At 39.0% G+C, this 20,206-nt stretch overlaps 1 protein-coding gene across 3 annotated transcripts in view; it reads left to right on the top strand.

Moving 5' to 3' along the window:
- adam12a (ADAM metallopeptidase domain 12a) overlaps positions 1 to 20,206 on the top strand; it is a 350,417-nt gene that overhangs the window by 254,600 nt on the left and 75,611 nt on the right. For all 3 annotated transcript variants that reach the window (XM_072557568.1, XM_072557567.1, XM_072557569.1), the window contains 2 exons: positions 5,697 to 5,781; positions 17,712 to 17,860. In XM_072557568.1, coding sequence (XP_072413669.1) covers positions 5,697 to 5,781; positions 17,712 to 17,860 — 234 coding nt within the window. The remainder of the gene's footprint in view (positions 1 to 5,696; positions 5,782 to 17,711; positions 17,861 to 20,206) is intronic.

Here is a 20,206-nt window from a genome sequence, read left to right as displayed (position 1 = left end):
ATCCCTCATCAGGACGGTCTCCACTTCTTCATGGAAGAAAAGGCCTGAAATGTCCCCAGCTAACGCCACTCTCCTCCACCTGACCAAGCTCGACGTCACCCTGAGCAACTTCTATTTTAACTCCTCTCACTTGCTTCAGGTCAAAGGTTGGCCATGGGTACCTGCATGGGCCCTAGTTATGCCTGTCTCTTTGTGGAGTAAGTGGAACATTCCTTGTTCCATTGCTATTCCATCCCCTAACCAAAACTTTTTCTCTAGTAGATCAATAATATCATCAGTGCTGCTTCCTTCTCTCACCCAGAATTAGAAACGTTTATCAATTTTGCTTCCAATTTCCACCCCATTCTCACCGTCACCTGATCTATCTCTGACTCCTCCCTTCCCTTTCTTGATATCTCTGTTTCCATTACTGGGGTTAGGCTGGCCATGAATATTCACTACAAACCAATTGACTCCCACAATTACCTTAACTATATATCTTCACACCCCACTTCCTGTAAAGACTCTATTCCATTCTTCCAGTTCCTCTGTCTCTGTCACAACTGTTTTGATGATGCCAGCTTTGATAAGGGAGCTTTGAAATGTCCACCTGCTTCTTCAACCAAGGCTTCCCCAGCACCATAGTTGACAGCGCCCTCAACTGAATCCAAGCCATCTCCCACACTTCAGCCTACTTGCCCCTTCTTCCCTCCCACAACAGCGATAGGGTCCTCACCTACGGTCCACTAGCATCCACATCCAGAGGATCATTACCTGCCATTTCTGCCACCTCCAGCGGGATGCCACCGCCAGACACACATTCCCCATCCGTCTCCTCCATTGTCAGACTTCCACAAGGACCATTCTCTTCGGGATACCCTGGAGCTCACCTTCTTCACTCCCAACACAGCTCCATGACATCTTACTCTGAAACCACAGAAGATGTAACACCTGTCCATTTAACGCTTCCCTCCTCGGTATCCAAGGGCCCAAACATAGCCTCCAAGTGAAGTAGCACTTTACCTGTACTTCATTCAGTCTAGTCTATTGCATTTTCTGCTCAGAATGTGGTCTCCTCTACATTGGGGAGACAAATCATAAACTGGTGACTGCTTCACAGAACAACTACATTCTGTCTGCAGAAAAGACTCTGTGTTTCCAGTTGCTTGCCATTTCAACAAATCACCATGTTCCCTGGCCAACATTTCAATCTCAGGCTTACTGTATTATTCAGAGAAGCTCAGCGTGAGCTGGAAGAACAGCACCTCATTTTCTGCTTGGAAACTGTACAGCCTTCTGACTCGATATCGAGTTCAACAGTTTAGGGCTTGAGGTACCTTTCCTGTGCCCTTACCCCAAATCCGTCAGACCGGGCCTTGTTATCACATGGTCTGTTATACAAACTACCCATTATTAGCCACTAATAGCCCCATTAGAAACCATTAGGCTGACCATTATCCAATCCTTTGTCTGTCCCACTGCTCTTCTCTCTCTTTGGGCCCTATCTCCACCTATCGTTTACCACTGACCCCTTCCCCACCCACCCTATCTGCTGCATTAAAAAAAAACTTTTTCCTGTTCTGAGGAAGAATCACTGGATCTGAAACGTTTACTCTGATTTCTCACAATGGATATTGCCAGAGCTGCTGAGCTTTTCCAGCAATGTCTTTTCGTTTCTGATTTCCAGCATCTGCAGTTCTTTCAATTTTTTAAACACGATCCCAATGCATCTTCTTCACTAATAACTCCAGCTCCCTCTGGATCTTGAGCAGCCAGAGGATAAATGTCAAATCAGCATTTAACTGGTTTCTCTTGTCAACCAGAAGGTCCTACCATCATGGGAGACCCAGATCTGTTGTTTGGTTTCTGGCCTGTTTCCCAACTGTAGGCCCTGTGCCTGAACCAGGGCTACCTTCAATCTACATAAATGTTCCTGGGGAGGAATTCCCAGTGATCCTTGGATTGGAGAGGTACACAGCTCCTGACAAACACTGAGGAAGGCTAAATAGGTAGGAAAATTGTTGTATTCCCTTTTAAAATTATTTTGAACTATGGTGGTCAGCTGCCAACAAACATTGAAGAAGCAAGAATAAAGCAATCGATGTATGTGAAGACAGATCCCATATTTGGTTCCCCTTCCCAGTTCTCATCCTGTGATACATAAAGTCAAGTTAATTCCCAAAACCCTTAGCAGTGGAAACTTTTTGAAGTCAGGAATTGGACAGCAAAGCATATTTCTCCAATGAACATTAGACATGTTTCTCCAAGTTATGTTTATTTGTTAGATTACTTATATAATAAAACTCATGGGACAGTTCTCTTAACACATTGATTCCTGAGGAAAATGATCCAATAGGTGCAATCCCTGCAGTATTGATTATGCTGATGGAGTTCTCAAAATATCCCTGCTTGTAATTTTTCTGCAACTCATTGACACATGAGTGATGATTCCATCACAGGCTTTATATCATTAGATCTGGCTCCACATAGAAAAAGTACTGGATGTGAAATGTACCCATGAACAATTCTCACAATTGAAAGCCAGAGTTCTGAGCTGGGAGTATGGAACATTGCTGTTTCTTATTACAGCATTGAGGAGTGTAGCCAGCGAATTTCACTTTTTACACATTAAATCCAAATGCTTTTTCTGCTCCAGTATGGAGCGAGTACTTAGAAAAATAAAGTGAATGTTAAAAATAATATATTTTTATAAATTTGAGAAGTTTAATTTACAATTAACAGAGACTTGATTATGTTAAAACGTATGTGAAAAGTAAATAGCTTTTGAATTGAAACTTATCAACAGACCAAGTTACCAGAATGGTTATTCCCTCGTCACAATTGAGCTCTTTCTGCATTCATACCTCACTGCCAGACTAAAATGTCAATTTGGAAAACATACATTTTTACTGCATCAAATCACATCCAGATTGCTCTTTAATTTTCTTCTAATGATGGAAAGGGATCATGAACATCCATCTGAAATTAGTACATGTGCAGAATAAATGTAATCTCCCTATCCAAATCATCAACAGAGATTATGAATAGCTGGGTCCCAAGCATTGATCCTCACAGTATGCCTCCAGTTAGCACCTGCCAATTGGAGAATGATCCTTTTATGTCTAGGCTGTTTTGTCTGTTAACTGATTCTCAATCCATACCAAACATAATACATCCAAATCCATGTGTTGTATTTTGTTTACAATCTCCTATGTGGAATCTTATCAAAAGCCTTCTCAAAATTTAACTACACCATAACTGTTGGTTCCTCCTTACCTTTTCTGCTATTTGTATCCTCAAAAAGTTGTAACTGGTTTGTCAGTTCCATCACTGATTTCCAAATGTACGAATATCACGCTCTCATAATAAATTCCAGCATTTCCCTGTCACTGATGTCAAGTCACAAGTCTATAGGTGCCCATTTTCTCTTCCCTCCTTTCATAAATGACATTTCTTGTTTTCCAGTTTACAGGAACTATTCCAGAATCTATAAAATATTTTAAGTTTGACCGCCAATATATCCATTCATTACAACCACCTCTTTCAAGACTCTGTAATAGAGATCATCAGCTTCCAGGGACTTATCAGTTTTCACTCCCATTGATTTCTCCAGTACCACTTTTTTATTAATACTAATTTATTTCAGCTCCTTATTCTTTCAAGTCCCCTGGTTCTCTAGTTTTCCAGGGAGGATTTTTATATCTTTCTCCATGAAGACATACACACAGTATTGTTTAGTGTCTCTGTTATTTCCTTACTCACCCTTATACATTCCTCTGTCCCTGCCTGTAGTGAATCCACATGGCTCTTTGCCAATTTATTCTTTTTTATAAACAAGCTTTTTCTCAATTGTTTCTACTTGTGGATTCTATTTTCTTTATCTTTTTTCAGCTTTGTTGAATTCTAAATCATTCACAATCCTCAAACATATCACTTTTTTGACAACTGTGTAAGATTCATCTTTTGATCTAATACAATCTTTAACCTCCCTCGTTAGCCAGGGTTGGATCACCTTACACGTTTCTTCTAGTACCACAAAGGAACAAGAATTTGTTGTAAACCATGTATTAAATGTTTAAATTTTCAGACATTTCCTATCTATTGTCATACCTTTTAATGCAGTTTCCCAAGCTACCACAGCCATTTTTCCCCTCATGCCTTCTTGGTTTCTTTTGTTTAGATTGAAGTTTGCAATCTTGGATTGAGCTACATCAAACACTGTAAAACAATAAAGCCATCATGGTGGTGGTGGTAGCGATGGGAGGTGTAATCCTGTCCAGCAGAGTTAAACTGGTAGTTTGTGGATAGAAATCGACAGGCATGTTGTCAGGTACAGCGGAGTCAGGTCAAGTTGGAGGTGGGAATGATGTGAGTGTTGCAACAGAAGAATGGGGTCTGGTTAGAGGCCTAAGAGATGTACATTAATGGAGGGAGTCAGTGTAGGAGGTAAGTTGGGTTTTTAATCCTCTAACTTCTCCTGGATAGCAATATAATTTAACTGAGTTGGAATCCTCTAAATTTAAAGGGCTTCTTTGCAGTGTTCCAGATGCAGGGGAATTGCCCACTGGAGTCTTAAACTTCCTGGCAGTTCCTACAGATGCAGCTGTGTCAGCATGATCCCAGTACCCAAATCCAGTGGCCACCTAGCCATCGGAATTCTTTTATTTTCTAATCAATCTGTTCAGAAATGTTATGACATGCCTCTGGAGTAGGTGGGGCGTGAACCCAGGCCTTCTGATTCAGAGATAGGAACACAATCATTGTGCCACAAGAACCCCTCGTCATCAGAACGCCTGGACCAATATATTGGAATCAAAATGAACACATCAACATCTTGACCATTTAATTGGAAATAATCAACACTGATTGGAGCAAGTTTGCACATCAATCAATCAACAATCTCCCCATGTAAATAATAGCAAAGGTTTAGAGGCTGTTATGGTACAGTGGTTGTGTCCTTATCTCGGGCAAGGAATGCCACCTAATCCAGATGTGTGACATAACCTATCTGAACAAGTTGATAGGAATATCCTTAGAGCTTTAAAGGAATCTAATGGCACAGAGCCTACCTCTATATTGGAAGGCCTGTGTATCAAGTCCCTCCTTCTCTAGAGAAGTCATAATGCTTTTGAAAAGGTTGATTTAAAAATATAGTACAGCTTTTTAATGCAATAATCTTCAAGCAAGCATGTCATGCTAAACACCTTACATGTATCTCAATGGCTATCACCTCAGAGGCTGTTGTGTATTGATGAATCAAAATCATTTCAGAAAATGGATGATCAGAGGTATCACCTGCAGTTTTGGCTTATGATACAATATTTTCTTCAGCCATTGTTATTGTTTTTAATGGATAAAATGTCTATGCTTATTCATTATGTGGTTTGTGAAAAGTGACCCATGGAGGTATAATCTTGAAGACAAATGAAAAGAGGTAAAATAGAATGGGAAAATAATCAATGTTATAAAATAGAGATACTTTACTCAGCAATTTATTGACTCATTACTGTTCTGTCTTCTTTCTGCAATTGTCTAACCAGCTGTTAATAACGTATGTCAGAGTGGACTTCGCGTCAGAAGTCCCAAATATCAATCTTGGTATCAGCCCTGCTGCTGTTACTGAACAAATAGACAGTATTGAAATTATGACTACATTCAGTAAGGTAAAATATTTAACTTCATAACATGCTGAAGTGTCTTTTGTTATATATTTGCAGTGGGGTATACTTCCAAGGAACTACCATTGGAATGGCACCTATAATGAGTATGTGCACAGCTGAGCAGTCAGGAGGGATTGTTATGGTGAGTAGTGATCAGAAAAATAATGCATGGTGCAAACCTAGAATCTGCCTATTTCTATAGGACTATTAATTTCATACTTTTAAAGAAAAGAAACTGAACTTCGAACACTTCTTTCACCTCTGTGATCTAAGTTCAAAGGCAGGACAGCTATTGGTTGAAAGCCTCTCCCTTTCTATTGATTGCAGACAGCCAAAGTGATATGAATGTGGTCAGTCTTCCTGCAGTTTCTGTTGAGTACATGTTCACAGCACAAAATGGCAATCAAACTGTAGTAATTTGTAGTTTTCTCTAAATAAGATACCTTCTATGGGATTTGCAAATGTGTAGATATAGATTCAGAATTAGATCAATTTTTAGAGTTTGAGTAAAGGAACATTATTTCATTAGTTTGAGAAACTAAAGCTGCTTTTGATCTTTCATCATTGACCTTCATTCTAGGATCTGGGAAATTACAGGTATTTTCCTTGCCGGTAAAAACATTCATCTAAAATCATTTCCCTGAATTCTAGATTTACAAAAGAGTTCATTGTTACTGGTATTCTGTACCTGTTGTGTTAATATGTACAGACTGACATAAAACTAACTGTCAAAATATGCTGTATATGTGCTCTCACTTGCTCTTTTGCTGTCCTTTCTTAGTAGAACTGCTAAGTCAATTTGTATATGGTGCAGGAATGGGGCACTTAACCTCTGAGACAAAAAAAGGGGAATCTGCCATATTTCAAAAAATATATTTTGTTAATATCCCTGACAGATTGCCAGTGTTCACTATCTAATATTGTGGGAATTGTTTATCTGGCATTACAAGGCAAGTTATATTTCTTGCCCATCTACACCCCTTCCTCAACCAGAACATTTAATGATTTGTTAGTGACTACACTTCCTAAAGGAATATGTTATATTTATAATGTAAAACTGAAAGAAATTGTTTCCAAAATACTGTACTTGCAACAAATTCATTAAAACAATATTTTATAACCCTCACGTGTTCAACATTATTTTGCTTTATCCGTTTGTTTTCAAATTGTCAAACAATAATCCACTTATGTGATTCTGAAGCCAATTATTTAAGTACCAACAGATTTCCCATATTTCCTTAAGGAGTCAAATTAAAACTTTTAAAAGTCTCAATCAGGGCAGGCTTCTCTTGCCATTTCTCTTAATAAGTAACAACACATTAACCTTTGTTTATGATGGACTTGAGCCAGATATTTAGCTTTGACTTTAGAATTATGAATTGTATAATAATAAATATAATTGTTACCATTTGCATATATCATGATAACCATGAGAGAATTGAAGTGTAGCAGAGGGGTCAAAATATTTATTTTACGAAAACACAGGATATAAAAATTGTAATCCTTTCACTAAATGATTAATTCGATACCAATTAATTAGTTCGTGCTAAAATAATAGTCAAGGTGCAACAAGATTATACTGCAGTGGTTGTGTCAATACAAAGTGATTTCTGTGTTTAATCGATTCAAAAGCAGCAGCATAGCTAAGAAATTAAGTTGCTCGATCGATAGCATAATCATAATCACCATGAGGCCACCTGAGGTAAACAGTCTCACTAAGCATTAACTTTGCAGCTGCTGTGGCAATATTTTTGAGCCACTTTGGAGCTAGTTAATTTTTAAAATTGTTCCTTAATTTATATCAAATCAATTCTTCCCTGACATTGAAATGTAGCCATCAGTTCAATGACTATGGGTGTATATTTTAGCAGAGATCAACTTGACCAGCCATAAAGTAATACAGGACTGATTGCATAACATATCACTGGCAGCTGCAATGCACTTCTTAAGTGCCTTAGGTGACAAAAGGAAAGGTCATGTTGTTAGTGAATAGTACTTGATGTGAACTAATAGATCAGATTTAAGTTCTCCAGTTCTGCTACATCCAATTGTGAACTGTAAATTATCAAAATATATAATGCTAAGGATATGCTCATACTTATGAAAGAACAAAAATGATGTGGATGTTGGGTCTGTATTGTCTGCAAATATCTTTTCATTTATTTATTTACTGAATGCAAATCCAAGCAGCCAAGTGAAAGTTTCTTCTGAAGGTGATTAGCCTGACAGTTAAGCTAAACAGGGCCACATCTCAGTAATGTGAAACATTGGTTGCATCTCTCCATCAGTGCATAAACAGTTTCTACTCAGGTTTCAGCCATACAAGTAAGCAGTGTAGGGTACACTCTCCAAATCCCACAACCTAATTTAAAAGGCCTAACAAACCTCATTGGATAGATTCTAAATGTCCATCACAATAGCCTTAAAAATTATTGTGGCCTTTAAGTTAGATCTTCCAATTCACCAGAAGGTTTTCCCTTCCTACTTCTCCACTAATTACCTTGCCAAGCATTTTGGGCTCAATCTAATTGACATAACTTTGACAGAATTGCCTAGGTTTTTCTAGCAAAATTACAGAAAGTTTAATGCACACAAAATAGTAGTATGTAAGTTGACTGACAATGTGTGATATGGAAGAGATATCACCTGGATTGAATTGCCACAAAATGCAGCATGTTTCACCGTCAGCACATTGTAGGATGGATCTCATCATCAAATTCCCTGTGCATTAGCACATTCAGTGTGCAGTGTTGTTGTTATGAGAATAGTAGAAACTGTAGAGTTTCATCTCTGCTGGTAATAAGTTATTTTCATAAAACTCCAAGCATCTAAAACTGCTCCTAGCTCATTTCCACCAAACTAGCAGTGCTCTTCACAAAGGGGAGCTAGTTAGGTAATCCACTGATTTATCTATTTCATTTATTCTTTCTTTGCATTTCTAATGGATGCATTTTTATTCATACCCATCCATATATGTGTGAATCTACCTGTCATTATAAAAGCACTTCAGTTGCTTGCTAATCCATGCTGCTGGTCCCACGACTCAAACAATATTCTTTGTGATGATTTTTAAATGTATGAACTTGAAACAATTGCAAGGGTTAACAATGACATCTTTTTTGCGCAATTAAAAAAAATTGAAGACCAAACTATCCTGGATTTTCTTATTTCAGCTGAGTTAGCAGAAAGGGTACTAAAGTTGGCCTCAGCATCTTGGAATAGGGTAGAGGAAATTCAGCCAAGCTTGCTGATTGCTTTTCAGTGATCTTTGTTTTGTGTGTGAGTGTGTTTGTAGAGTTAAGTGATTGCAAGATCAGGCGCAATTGTTTTGATTCCCAGAATATAATTAAGTGCTTTAAATTAATGAGGCATATCCACTGGGTGAGAAACTGAGGCAGCCAACACCTCTGGAGTTATGCCCCAGCATGAGTGAGCATTTTCAGTAAAGGAAATGGTGGGGAGAAAGGACCTCTTGAGTTGCACTGCTGATTGCTGATATCCCCTATAAGAATACACAGATTTGTAGATTTTGGCTCTGAAACTATGCCCCGGCATGGGTCAAACCTTCAGACGAGGAAAGATTTTGCCAGGAAAGGTTTAGTAAGGAGTTTGTTCTTCTCTCATGCATGTTGGAAACCATAGGCTTCGGTTTTTCATTTGCAAATTCCAAGTGCACTTTTTGAACTTGCTGCAGATTTTTATTAATAATAGAACAAAATATATCTTCCTTCATTCTGAAGACAAAAAGCAATGTAAATTAGACTTTAAGATCAGCAATGATATATTTGGCCCTAGTACAATTGCTGATTCATCAAGCTGGATCCAACATGTTTAGTTTTATTTGTTAGTTTTCTTAGATTGAAAATGTAGATTTCTTTTAAAATCACTTTTATTAGATTGGTATATTTAATTATGAAAGGTAAGAACCACTTGCTACTTAGAAAATAATGATGATATGAGCATTCACTGACATTATCATTGCTAAGTACCCAGTGTCAACACCCTGGAGGCTGCCATCGACTGAAGAACCTTAGGCAGCATCTTCCAAACGATAACAGCTATCATCTAGAAAGGCAAAGAAAGCAGATAGGTTGCCGTCTAGTCTACCCATCTGATACCCTTGGAAATATATCACCGTTCCTTCAGTGTTGCTGGGCCAAAAGCCTGGAACTGCCCCTCTAGCAGCATTGTAGATTTTGCAAATAGACTACAGTAGTTCAAGAAGGCAGCTCACCACCACCTTATCAAGGGCAACTATGGATGGACAATAAATAGCAACACCAAATCCCCTGAATTAATTTTTGAAAAGAAAAAAGAAATATGCAACCAGCTTCAAATAAAATCTAGCCTTCTGAATTTTGAGGTTTATTATCAGAATAGATTATTTGCCTTCAACATGAAATCACTTATTGCTTGCCTAAAACTTCTTGCAACAGTCTTTTGGAAATTCCCATCAATCACTGTATTTGCTTACGTGTCTTTGATGGAAGAAATAGCAACTTCTCTGGAGCTTCTGATAATCTTTCACTGACATAAAATTGAGACTGCTCTGAAAGAGACCAAGCCCTAATCTTAGCCAGACCAGATAATAAAAGTTTGAGAAGTTGTTATTTCCTGTGCCTGATGTTTTCTTTCTTTTTCTGTGATTAAACTTGTTGAGCTGGAAGACCCATTGACCTAACTAAACTGCTTTTCAAAAGGTCCAAACTGCTTTCTGATTGGTCGAAACCCACAAATTGGAGAGCAGCTTTTTTTTATTCCTCCAGATCGAGAAGGTTTAAAAGTCTGATGCTGAGCCAATGATCCAATCCTCATTTCTCAGATTTATCACTCAAAGCTAATTTCAAGTGTTTTTACCCTCAGCGGTTGCATGTATTATCAGAAGAAGTTGGCAAGTACTTTTGCCAAGAGTTGGCAGTTAACATTCTATATATTTATTGTACTGGAGCAGGATTGAATTTTAAAAAAGAGCAATTTACAGATTATGCAACTTCAGAACAAAGAATTGTGGCAGGTGGAGCACAGTGTAGGGAGTTTTGAGGAGTTAGTTTCAGATACAAGGAAGAAAATTGGAATAATTTTTTTACTGACAGCCAGCTAAGAATTATGATTAAATGAAAATGCATGCAAACTAAAGTTTAAAAAAAACTGAGAGGCATTGCGTTGAAATCAAGGCACCAACATTCACCAATGAATCTAAGTCCTCAGATAACATCCCCAAGTCCCAGGATGAATTTCAACAATCCTTTCCCTTCTAAGGCTGGGGAAAGAAGGATGTTTGGAAGTAGCACAATGAGCTTTCTTCAGCACAAAGGCTAGTGTCATTATAATTTGGAGGTGCCAGTGTTGGACTGGCATGTACAAAGTTAAAAATCGTACAACACCAGGTCATAGTCCAACTATAACCTGGTGTTGTGTGATTTTTAACTAGTGTCATTACAGTCCTCATTGCAAATATGGTATGTGGCCAAATGTTTCTTCACTGGCATTGTGGAATGGAGTTGGTCATGTTTCTCCTCAATCAGGACTTAGGGTTTTGATTGAATCTCTGTTAAAGAAATTGAGAGATTATTGGCCTAATTAATATGTACTTGTGTAATTGTGTGGTAATAATGTGGGGTCTCCATTTTTCCAACTCTGTTCTATCCACCTCCCTCAACCCAACTATGAAACAAGTCACCTGTTACAATTACTGTCTTATAAGGATGAACAATGCCATATTTTTTGCTCTGAAAGATGTTCATATTCTGTACACTATGAACTTCCAAATGAGAACATATTGATGGTGAGCAAGCTATTTCCTATATTCAGGACTTTGTACTGACTGGCCAAATGTGACTCAGCTACTCTAGCATCAGGTTTACAGGTATAAATTTGTCCACTGAGTTTATTTAAACTTAGTCCATTGGGAATGACAATAAGAGCAGATTTTTTTAAAATCTGTTCCTCAGTAACCAGATGTTACTTTGGAACAGACCTTATACATGTATGATCTTTGTTGGCAAGGCTTCCTGCTTTGAGCACAATTTCATAAAGTCTTATTTACTAATCCAATGTGAATCCCAAAATTCTGTCGAAGCAGAATATCTTTATTATCCCATATGTTCAAAAATATTTGATGTATTTCATAATTCTATAAAAATGTTTTTATTGATGTTTAAAATATTTTATAAATAAATTGAAATTTTGAAATTATCTTTGTATTTTATAAAGTATTTCATATTTTGATAAAAGTGGGGCGATAATGTAGAACTAAAGGAACAGATATACAAATGTGCATGAAATAGTGCAGGTCCAGGGACTGGGCTAGGTAGAAAAACCATGCAACAAGACAAAGATAGTAAGAGTTGTAGAAAGAACATTTTAAAAGATGCTTGTGATGGATGTCAAGATTAACACAAACACTTTTCAGTTATATTAGGAAAGAAAGGGGAGTCAAGAGTTCCTTAAAAAGTGTTCTTTAAAAAGAGGTGCAAATATCATGGCAAATGAAAATAAGGAAACTGCAGACTTGTTTAGTAATTACTATGGAGGGAGCTTGAGCCTAACAAAGTGAGTGGGTTGAGTGTGGGCGGTTGCGTAAAATGCTGAATTCACAACATGTCAGGAATTCAGCTCAAATCTGCTGACCATCCTTTTAAATGTAGCACATTCAGCTGTGTGCGAGAAATCCCTTTGGGAGAGGAATGTTGCCAATTTAAATATGTTAATGGGTAGTTAGCAGTTGTTTTAACCAGAACTACCAATTTTAATAGCGGGCGCATAGGATTCTCAAGCTTTGTGGAACTTGCCAGTGCAGGAAAGATAAGTGGAGAGTGGGAATTGAGGGGATTGAACAAATGAAAGTCAGAAATGCTTTAAATACTGAGATCTCACATTAGCTTCCTTTCCTAAGTGAAAAGCATTTGTTTTTGCAACTTGTTCTGGGAGAGTGCTTTTCCTACTTGAAGATGGTTTTCGCCAAATTGGAGGTCATTGCTGCTGCTTTGAAATTTTGTCTGTGTGATGTGCACTTCTGGTCTGCCAGACTAGACAAGGACAGCAGTTGCCTTGGGAGCCCAGCACTTGCATGTTCCCCTCCAAGCCACACATCACCCAGTTGGAACAGTCTGATAGTTGCTTCACTCTGAGTGGATCAAAATCCTGGAACTTGCTTCCCAGCAGCACTGGGTGTACCTATTCATCCAGAACTGCAGTGAGTCAAGCAGGCAAGTCTCCACCAACTTCTCAAGGACAATTAGGAATGGGCAACAAATGTTGGTTTAAACAGCAATCCAACATGTCATGAATTAATGTAAAACAAAATCAGTTCAGCTTTGGTGTCACTTATGTAGCTTTGCCTTGAAGCTGTGATGAAGACCAAAATGAGCAGCAGCACCAGCCCTTTTCCTCACTTACCAGCTATTCCACAAGGAGAGAGTAAATGAGTGCACAGTGAAGCTGACAGGAGGTGCTAACCCGAACACAGGATGTACACGAGTAGGATCAGCTTCCAGTGATGAATCAGTGCCTCAGGAGGCTCAGGGTATCACATTTATAGTTTAGTGAAAGATCTCATACCACATAGACCTGTAACAACAATTTACCAATGGCTGCCAAAGTCACTGCCACACACAGCCTGTTAATGTTTGTCTTCTTACAGGTATCTGCGTGAGATATTTACAAAACTTCAAAAATCTGCTGACTACAAATAAATTGCACAAAAGACAGATGGCATGTTTACCAGGGTCAGCAATTCTGTACACTTTGCCACACATGAGGTCAGTCAGAATAAGTAAACACTTGGGTTTGTGGCTATGGCTGGCTTCCCACAAATCCAGGGAGTCATTGACTGCACACATATGGTAATAAAAACACCCAGAACTCTTCCAACCCACTGCAAGAGATGCATTCCATTAGTGTGCAGCTTGTTTGTATCTACAAAGATTATCTAGTGTATGTGTGGAGGATTCCCAGGCAGGTCCCATAATGCTTTCAGCTTGCACTCTCCTTAAACTCCCCAAATTTTGAATCGGATTTAGCCCTTTGGAGGCAGAAGTTATCCATTTGAGGGATATCTGTTAGGAGCCCAAATAGTGGGGCCCACTGTGATTTAATGATATAATCAAAGCTCACGGACCACCAAAACTGTTCTCAGGAAAGCAGGATGTTGAAAGTATGCATTAGATACCTGGACAGATCTGGGGATGATCTCCAATATAAACCAATCAGGCATCAAGTATGGTAACAGATAGCGCAGCAGTGAGGCTTGGAGAATACAGGAGGAAGAAGGTGTTAAGCATACCACCGCTTCAGTGGAGAGGAAAGCAGAAGATACTGTGACTAGGGCACCGGTAGTAACACACATTGTTATCAGGGATGGCCTAATTCTGAAACAGTTTGTTTAGATTCAGTCCTTTAGACAAGAGGCAATATATGTGTGTTGACTGAGGAGGGATTCAGTGACTGTGAAGTGGAAGTGTTTTAAGTAGGTTTCCCACATCTTTGTCTCTATTCTCCATCTTCCCTTTCAAGGTCCACCTATACTTAATCTGCTCCACAAGGAGCTACAGAACACTTTGAAGAATGAAAGCTGGGTTTTCATCAATCCTGTTTAAGATAGCATTCTAAGATAGCAAACCATTTGTGAAGGCCACCTTATGCTGTCTGTCTGTCTGCCTGTCTGTCTGTGGAAGAAAGTGAGGACTGCAGATGCTGGAGATCAGAGCTTAAAAATGTGTTGCTGGAAAAGCGCAGCAGGTCAGGCAGCATCAAAGAAGAAGGAGAATCGATGTTTCGGGCATAAGCCCTTCTTCCTGCTGTGCTTTTCCAGCAACACATTTTTAAGCTAAAAGCTGCCTGTCAGTCTGTCACATTAATGTTCAGTACAACGGACTAAAGTTTCAATGGCTGAAGATGGCATTCTGAAGGCCTGAGACTTCTGATATACCTTATTTGAGACCGATTCCTCCAGTCTCCCTCCAGGTGTGCACAGACTGGCTGGAAAATCTGCCAGCAACGCATACATTTTTTTGCTGCTGTTTAGAATTATCCACTTTATTAATAGCCTCCAAGGCTCAATATCCACATTCAGCTCAGTGATGCTTGGAGCCACCTGTGTTCTCCAAAAGGGATTCCAATTTTCTAGTCTAGGATTTTCATAGAATCCCTACAGTGTGGAAGCAGGGCCCACACCGACCCTCTGAAGAGCACCCCTCCCAAACCATACCCCTCCCACACCTTCACCCTATTACCTGAGCCACTGTGTCACCCTTGGGTTAGCACTGCTGCCTCACAGCGCTGGGGATTCAGGTTCAATACCACCCTTGGGCAACTGTATGTGTGGAATTTGCACATTCTCCCTGTGTTTGCATGGGTTTCCTCAAGATGCTGCAGTTTCCCCCCACAGTCCAAAGATATGCAGGTTGGGGGAATGGCCAAGCAAAATTGCCCATAGTGTCCAGGGACATGTAAGCTAGATGGGTTAGCCATAGAAAATGCAGGGTTGCAGGAATAGGGTGGACGGTGGTGGGTCAGGGTCAATGCTCTTCAGGGAGTCAGTGTGGACTAAATGGGTTGAATGGCCTTCCACATTGTAGGGATTCTCTGATTTTGGAGGAAGTAAATGAGCAAATTGCATCTGCTTTCACCATCATTTTCAAATTCTAGATTGGAAAATTACAATTGTAGTTTTGTTACTTTAGAAAGGTGAGAGAACACAGTAAATTATGGATCTGTTGATCTATTCATTGTTTTGGGGAAATTATTAGAATTTATAGTTAAGTGCAGAGTAAAAGGAACAGTGAGAGAAACCTAAGTTGATTCAGGTGACCCAACAAGGAATTGTATAGGCTAGGCTGGTTAGCTTGGATGACTGGCTCGTAATGTAGAGTGATACCAACAGCATGGGTTCAATTCCTATACCAACCGAGGTTACCATGAAGCACTCTCCTTGTTAACCTCTGCCTGAGGCATGCTGGTCCTCAGTTAAAGCTCCACCAGTTGTCTTTCTCTAATGAGAAAGCCGCCTGATGCCCTAGTAAGATTATGGCGACTTTTACTTTACCCAATCGACACTGTCCATAGGCCTCAACTATTCACTATCTATTAATGGTTTATAAAATACAATAGAGAGCCATATTTTCAACCATGTTAATGACACGTATGTTAGTGGTATGGAATAAAAAGAACATTAAATTACAAAGAGAAAGTGATAATTACATGGGTGAACTAAACTGTGCTAAATAGAGCTTAGGTGATGTGTGAGGCAACTTTGGACCAAAACATGGTAGCCACGTGGATGCAACTGTCAAGAAGGCACAACAACACTTCTTATTCCTCCTCAGGCAGCTCAGGAAATTCACCAACTTCTACAGATGTACCATTGAAAGCATACTGTCCAGGTGCATAACAGCCTGGTATGGCAACAGCACTGCCCAGGACCATAAGAAACCACATCAGGTGGTGTGCATAGCCCAGACCATCATAAAAGCCAACGTTTCATCCATATTCTCCATTTACATGGCACGTTTCTGCAGAAAAGCTGTCAACATCATCAAAGACCCATCCCACCCGGGTAATGATCGCCTACAACCTCTTCCATCAGACAGAAAATACAGGAGATTGAGCAAAAGCCAGTGTCCAGCCATTATTAGACTGATGACTAGACTATCTAATTTCAAATAATGCTGATTGTACTAACGCTGATCATGCCGAATGCAAGCCCTGTGCGATGTAACCTATATACCACTGTTTAAGTTTTTTTTAACATCCTATGATCTGTACATCCTTGCTTACCATGATCTGCCTGTGCTGCTCGTAAACAAAGCATTTTACTGTATTTTGGTACATATGACAATAAATCAATCAATCGAGTGTTATTTAAATCATGTGAAGCTAGGATATCCAAAGATGTTTAGATGTCCATTTACACTACTAAACTCTAGCAACCAACTTTAAACATTAACCAGAAAGCTAAACAGAATGATAGCTCTGATTATGAGGATAAGAAATAAAGAATAGCATGTTATTTTATTGCTATATGAAGCCCTACTTAAGCCACATCTGCACCACATGGGCTAGATTTTACCCCACCCCGGCCGTGTCCCCTCTTTCCACCACCCTGTCAGCATGATTTTGGCTGGTGGTGGGAATGGTGAGGCACATCAAATACAGGAGTTGACAAGGCCACCAGCTTCTTGTCTCCACCAAACCATAATGAGTTGTACCCCCAAAGTATGGTGAGTGGAAAGGTGTTGAAATCAGCAGCGTGTGTGCTGTTTTTTACATAAGTAATTGTTAACAAGCCAATTGACTTCAATATCATGCTGCCCATTCCACAGTACTATTGGTATGGGCAGATGGAAATGGTTGATGGTGGGATGCAAAAAGCATTGACACTATCCACACCCCCCCCCCCCCCCCCCCCCCCCCCCCCCCCACGTTCTCCCACTCCACCGCCAATGAAATTTCAGCTAATTGGCCTGGAAAGGAGAGCAGTGCAAATCCATTCTAATAATACCTGCACTCCTGGGTTAGAGAAGAGGTTAATGAGGCTTATGTATCTGGAAAAAGAGTGGGTTGTGGTTTTGCGGGTTTTGAAAGGAATTTATAGCATGGATAAAAAAAATTACTCTTTTCAACTGACCTAAAAAAGAGTATGGTGCACTATGCTACAAAAAACAGTTGATAATGGGTTCATAGTTTGAAGTCTGGGATTGACATTTTTGTTTTTCAAGGAGTATTAAGAGGTACACAATTAAACAGGGTCAACTGGGTTAGGATACAGCACAGCTGTCCTGGAAGTGAGTCACAACATGTCTGAACAGTTTGATTGTAGGTATCTGTAGCTCAGTCAACGGCACAAAAGAGTTAGGGCATCATATACCCTATTCCTTTTCTTATGACTGTGGAAATGAATGTAGACGCTCAGAATTTCTTCATAGAGAGGTGTTCATTTACTCATTTACTCTATAATTGATAATATGATCAATTTCTGGTTATGATTTAATTTGATTTCTGAACCCTTTCCGATGGCATTCTTGAAGTACAAATTTTGAAATGTAACTAAACATTGTTCCCTAATTTCACCAGGATCATTCAGACAATCCTCTTGGAGCAGCAGTAACAATGGCCCATGAGCTGGGCCACAACTTTGGCATGAATCATGACACTCCTGAGCGTGGCTGTACCTGCAGGGCAACATCAGAGAAAGGGGGCTGCATTATGACACCATCCACAGGGTAAGCAGGAGCATAATTAAATACCATAAGTGAATGTGGTTGTCTCTCCTTCCCATTGAAGCTTGGATGTTGCCCAAGGAAATATTCCAAAGCTGAGGTTTTGGAAAAAAAAGAGAACAAGATTTTTTAACTGAAAAGCAAAAATGTGTTGACTATCTATAAGATTCTTTTAATATACGGTTAGCCAAAAACAAACCCTCTGAAAACTGCCTTATTTGTTGTCTCAGTTCATTTTAGTTCATTTTCTTTAACATTTCATAAGTGTATCTTTGCTGGGTTGTCCTGGATATTCTCTCAAGACACTATTTGTCAATAATCCACTATAGTCAGGATTTAAACAGTATGTAGTCATAATGTCCGGAAACTGAGCTGTGGGTTGACATCCTGATAAAATTGTCCAGAAATATCAAAGAATGAATTACAAATCTCATGGGGTTATTGAGACAATTCAGAATGTGATACAAATGTACAATTACAAAATTTATGGTTGCCCTATATTACGTTAAGACAAGAAAAGTCCACAATGTGCACTCTGCAAACTTCACCACTGTATTTAAGGATTTTTAGGATTGGGATTTTGGTCCATTTATGGAGACTTATTTTCAAAACATTAGCTAAATGGAATAGATTCTACTATCCTTTTCTGGTCATCTTGTTATAGGAAGGATATTATTAAATTGGAGAGGGTTCAGAAAATATTTACCAGAATGTCACCTGGAATGAAGGGTTTGAGTTATAAAAGTAGGTTGGACTTTTTTCACTGGAGCATAGGAGGTTGGGGGGTGATCTGATAGAGGTTTATAAAATCAAGAGAAGCTTGGATAAGGTCTTTGAATATACAGTTAGCCAAAAGCAAAAGTCTTTTCCCCACAATGGGGGAGTTGAAAACTAGAGGGCATATTTTTAAGGTGAGAGGAGAAAGATTTGAAAAGGGCATGAGAAGCAACATTTTAACACAGAGAATGGTTAGTGTGTGGAATGAACTGCCAGAGGAAGTGGTAGATGCAGGTATAGTTGCAACATTTACAAAACATTTGGATAAGTTTGTGAATAGGCAAGATTCAGAGGAATATGGGTCAAACACAGGTTGGCATGGACCAGCTGGACCAAAGGGTCTGTTTTCATACTGTATGACTCTATGACTCTATCATGGTAGACTAAATATGGACAGCATTTTGAGCTGGTGTTAATGGGTGGTTTGCACAGGGCGTTTAAATTTCTCTAGAAATGCTAACCATTTTAACAATGGAAATCTTCATGCTATGACTACAATATTGTGACACCTTAAGATAATTTCAACCTAACTTACCAGGTTGGAAATTGACTCATCAACCATATATTTTATACCCTGTCCAGTTTTGCCAGGCTCAAAGTGGATGGTTGATACATGTCCATCCATATTCCACCGGTGAGTCAAATTAAAACTGCCACCATTGTGACTAGGGCAATACTTTTCCTAATAATAGGGAAGCGTGAACTCAAATATATGCCTGATTGTTTTCATCTTAGTAACTTAAAGTTTATTTGTTAGGAAAGAAAATGGAAATAGGTGGAAATTGATAAAATTGACTTGCTTACCATTGCATTGAGTAGACAGTACATCATGACAAGTTCAATTGTAACTTTCTTGTGGCTTGTGCATATTATCATCAACTCACAATAGATACATTCCAAGCAACAGGGCCCGCTGCCAGCATCGTTGATACAAACTTATTATTGAAATTTAGGATTATTATCCCAGACTAATGTTCAAAGATTACAACTCAGCATGGTGATGTCACACAGACTTGAAACTGCCAAACGGAATTAATTATGTGCTGTCTTCCTGCTGGGACTAACTATATAGCCTAAAGTTTTATTTTTCCATCACACTGCAGTTCATTGTAAAATGACTTTGTCAGTACAGGAAAACCTGGATTACTGCATGTTACAGTAAATATTTCACAAATAAAGTTCGACCTTACTTTATTGTTGGAGTCAGTCATGCTGAGGTTGAAACTCTACTTATGGAGAAAATAAGTAGTAAGAAGAACATCATGCGAAACCTCTCTCTGATATATTACTTGTGACAAGGGTTGTATGGTTTTGCCAGCAGCACAAGATTTCATGTGATATGCAAGCAGAAATATCAGTTTTACCCAAGAGATATACTGTTGTAATATGTACTCCTGGGTCTCTATTACTTTTCAGAAGTAAACTGTCCCAAGTGCTAACATTTGAGCTTGTTTCAACATTTTAATCTCAATTTCTATTGTCCAATGGACTAGGCTGTTGCAAGTCCTATGCTAAAATCTGTGTTGCCAAACTATGTTTATTTCAATGTTTTATTTTTCTGCTTTATTTTAA

Source organism: Chiloscyllium punctatum, chromosome 38 (genome assembly GCF_047496795.1).
Source record: "Chiloscyllium punctatum isolate Juve2018m chromosome 38, sChiPun1.3, whole genome shotgun sequence".
In the NCBI taxonomy this organism is placed as follows: domain Eukaryota; kingdom Metazoa; phylum Chordata; class Chondrichthyes; order Orectolobiformes; family Hemiscylliidae; genus Chiloscyllium; species Chiloscyllium punctatum.
This window is presented reverse-complemented; position numbering and strand designations above follow the sequence as displayed.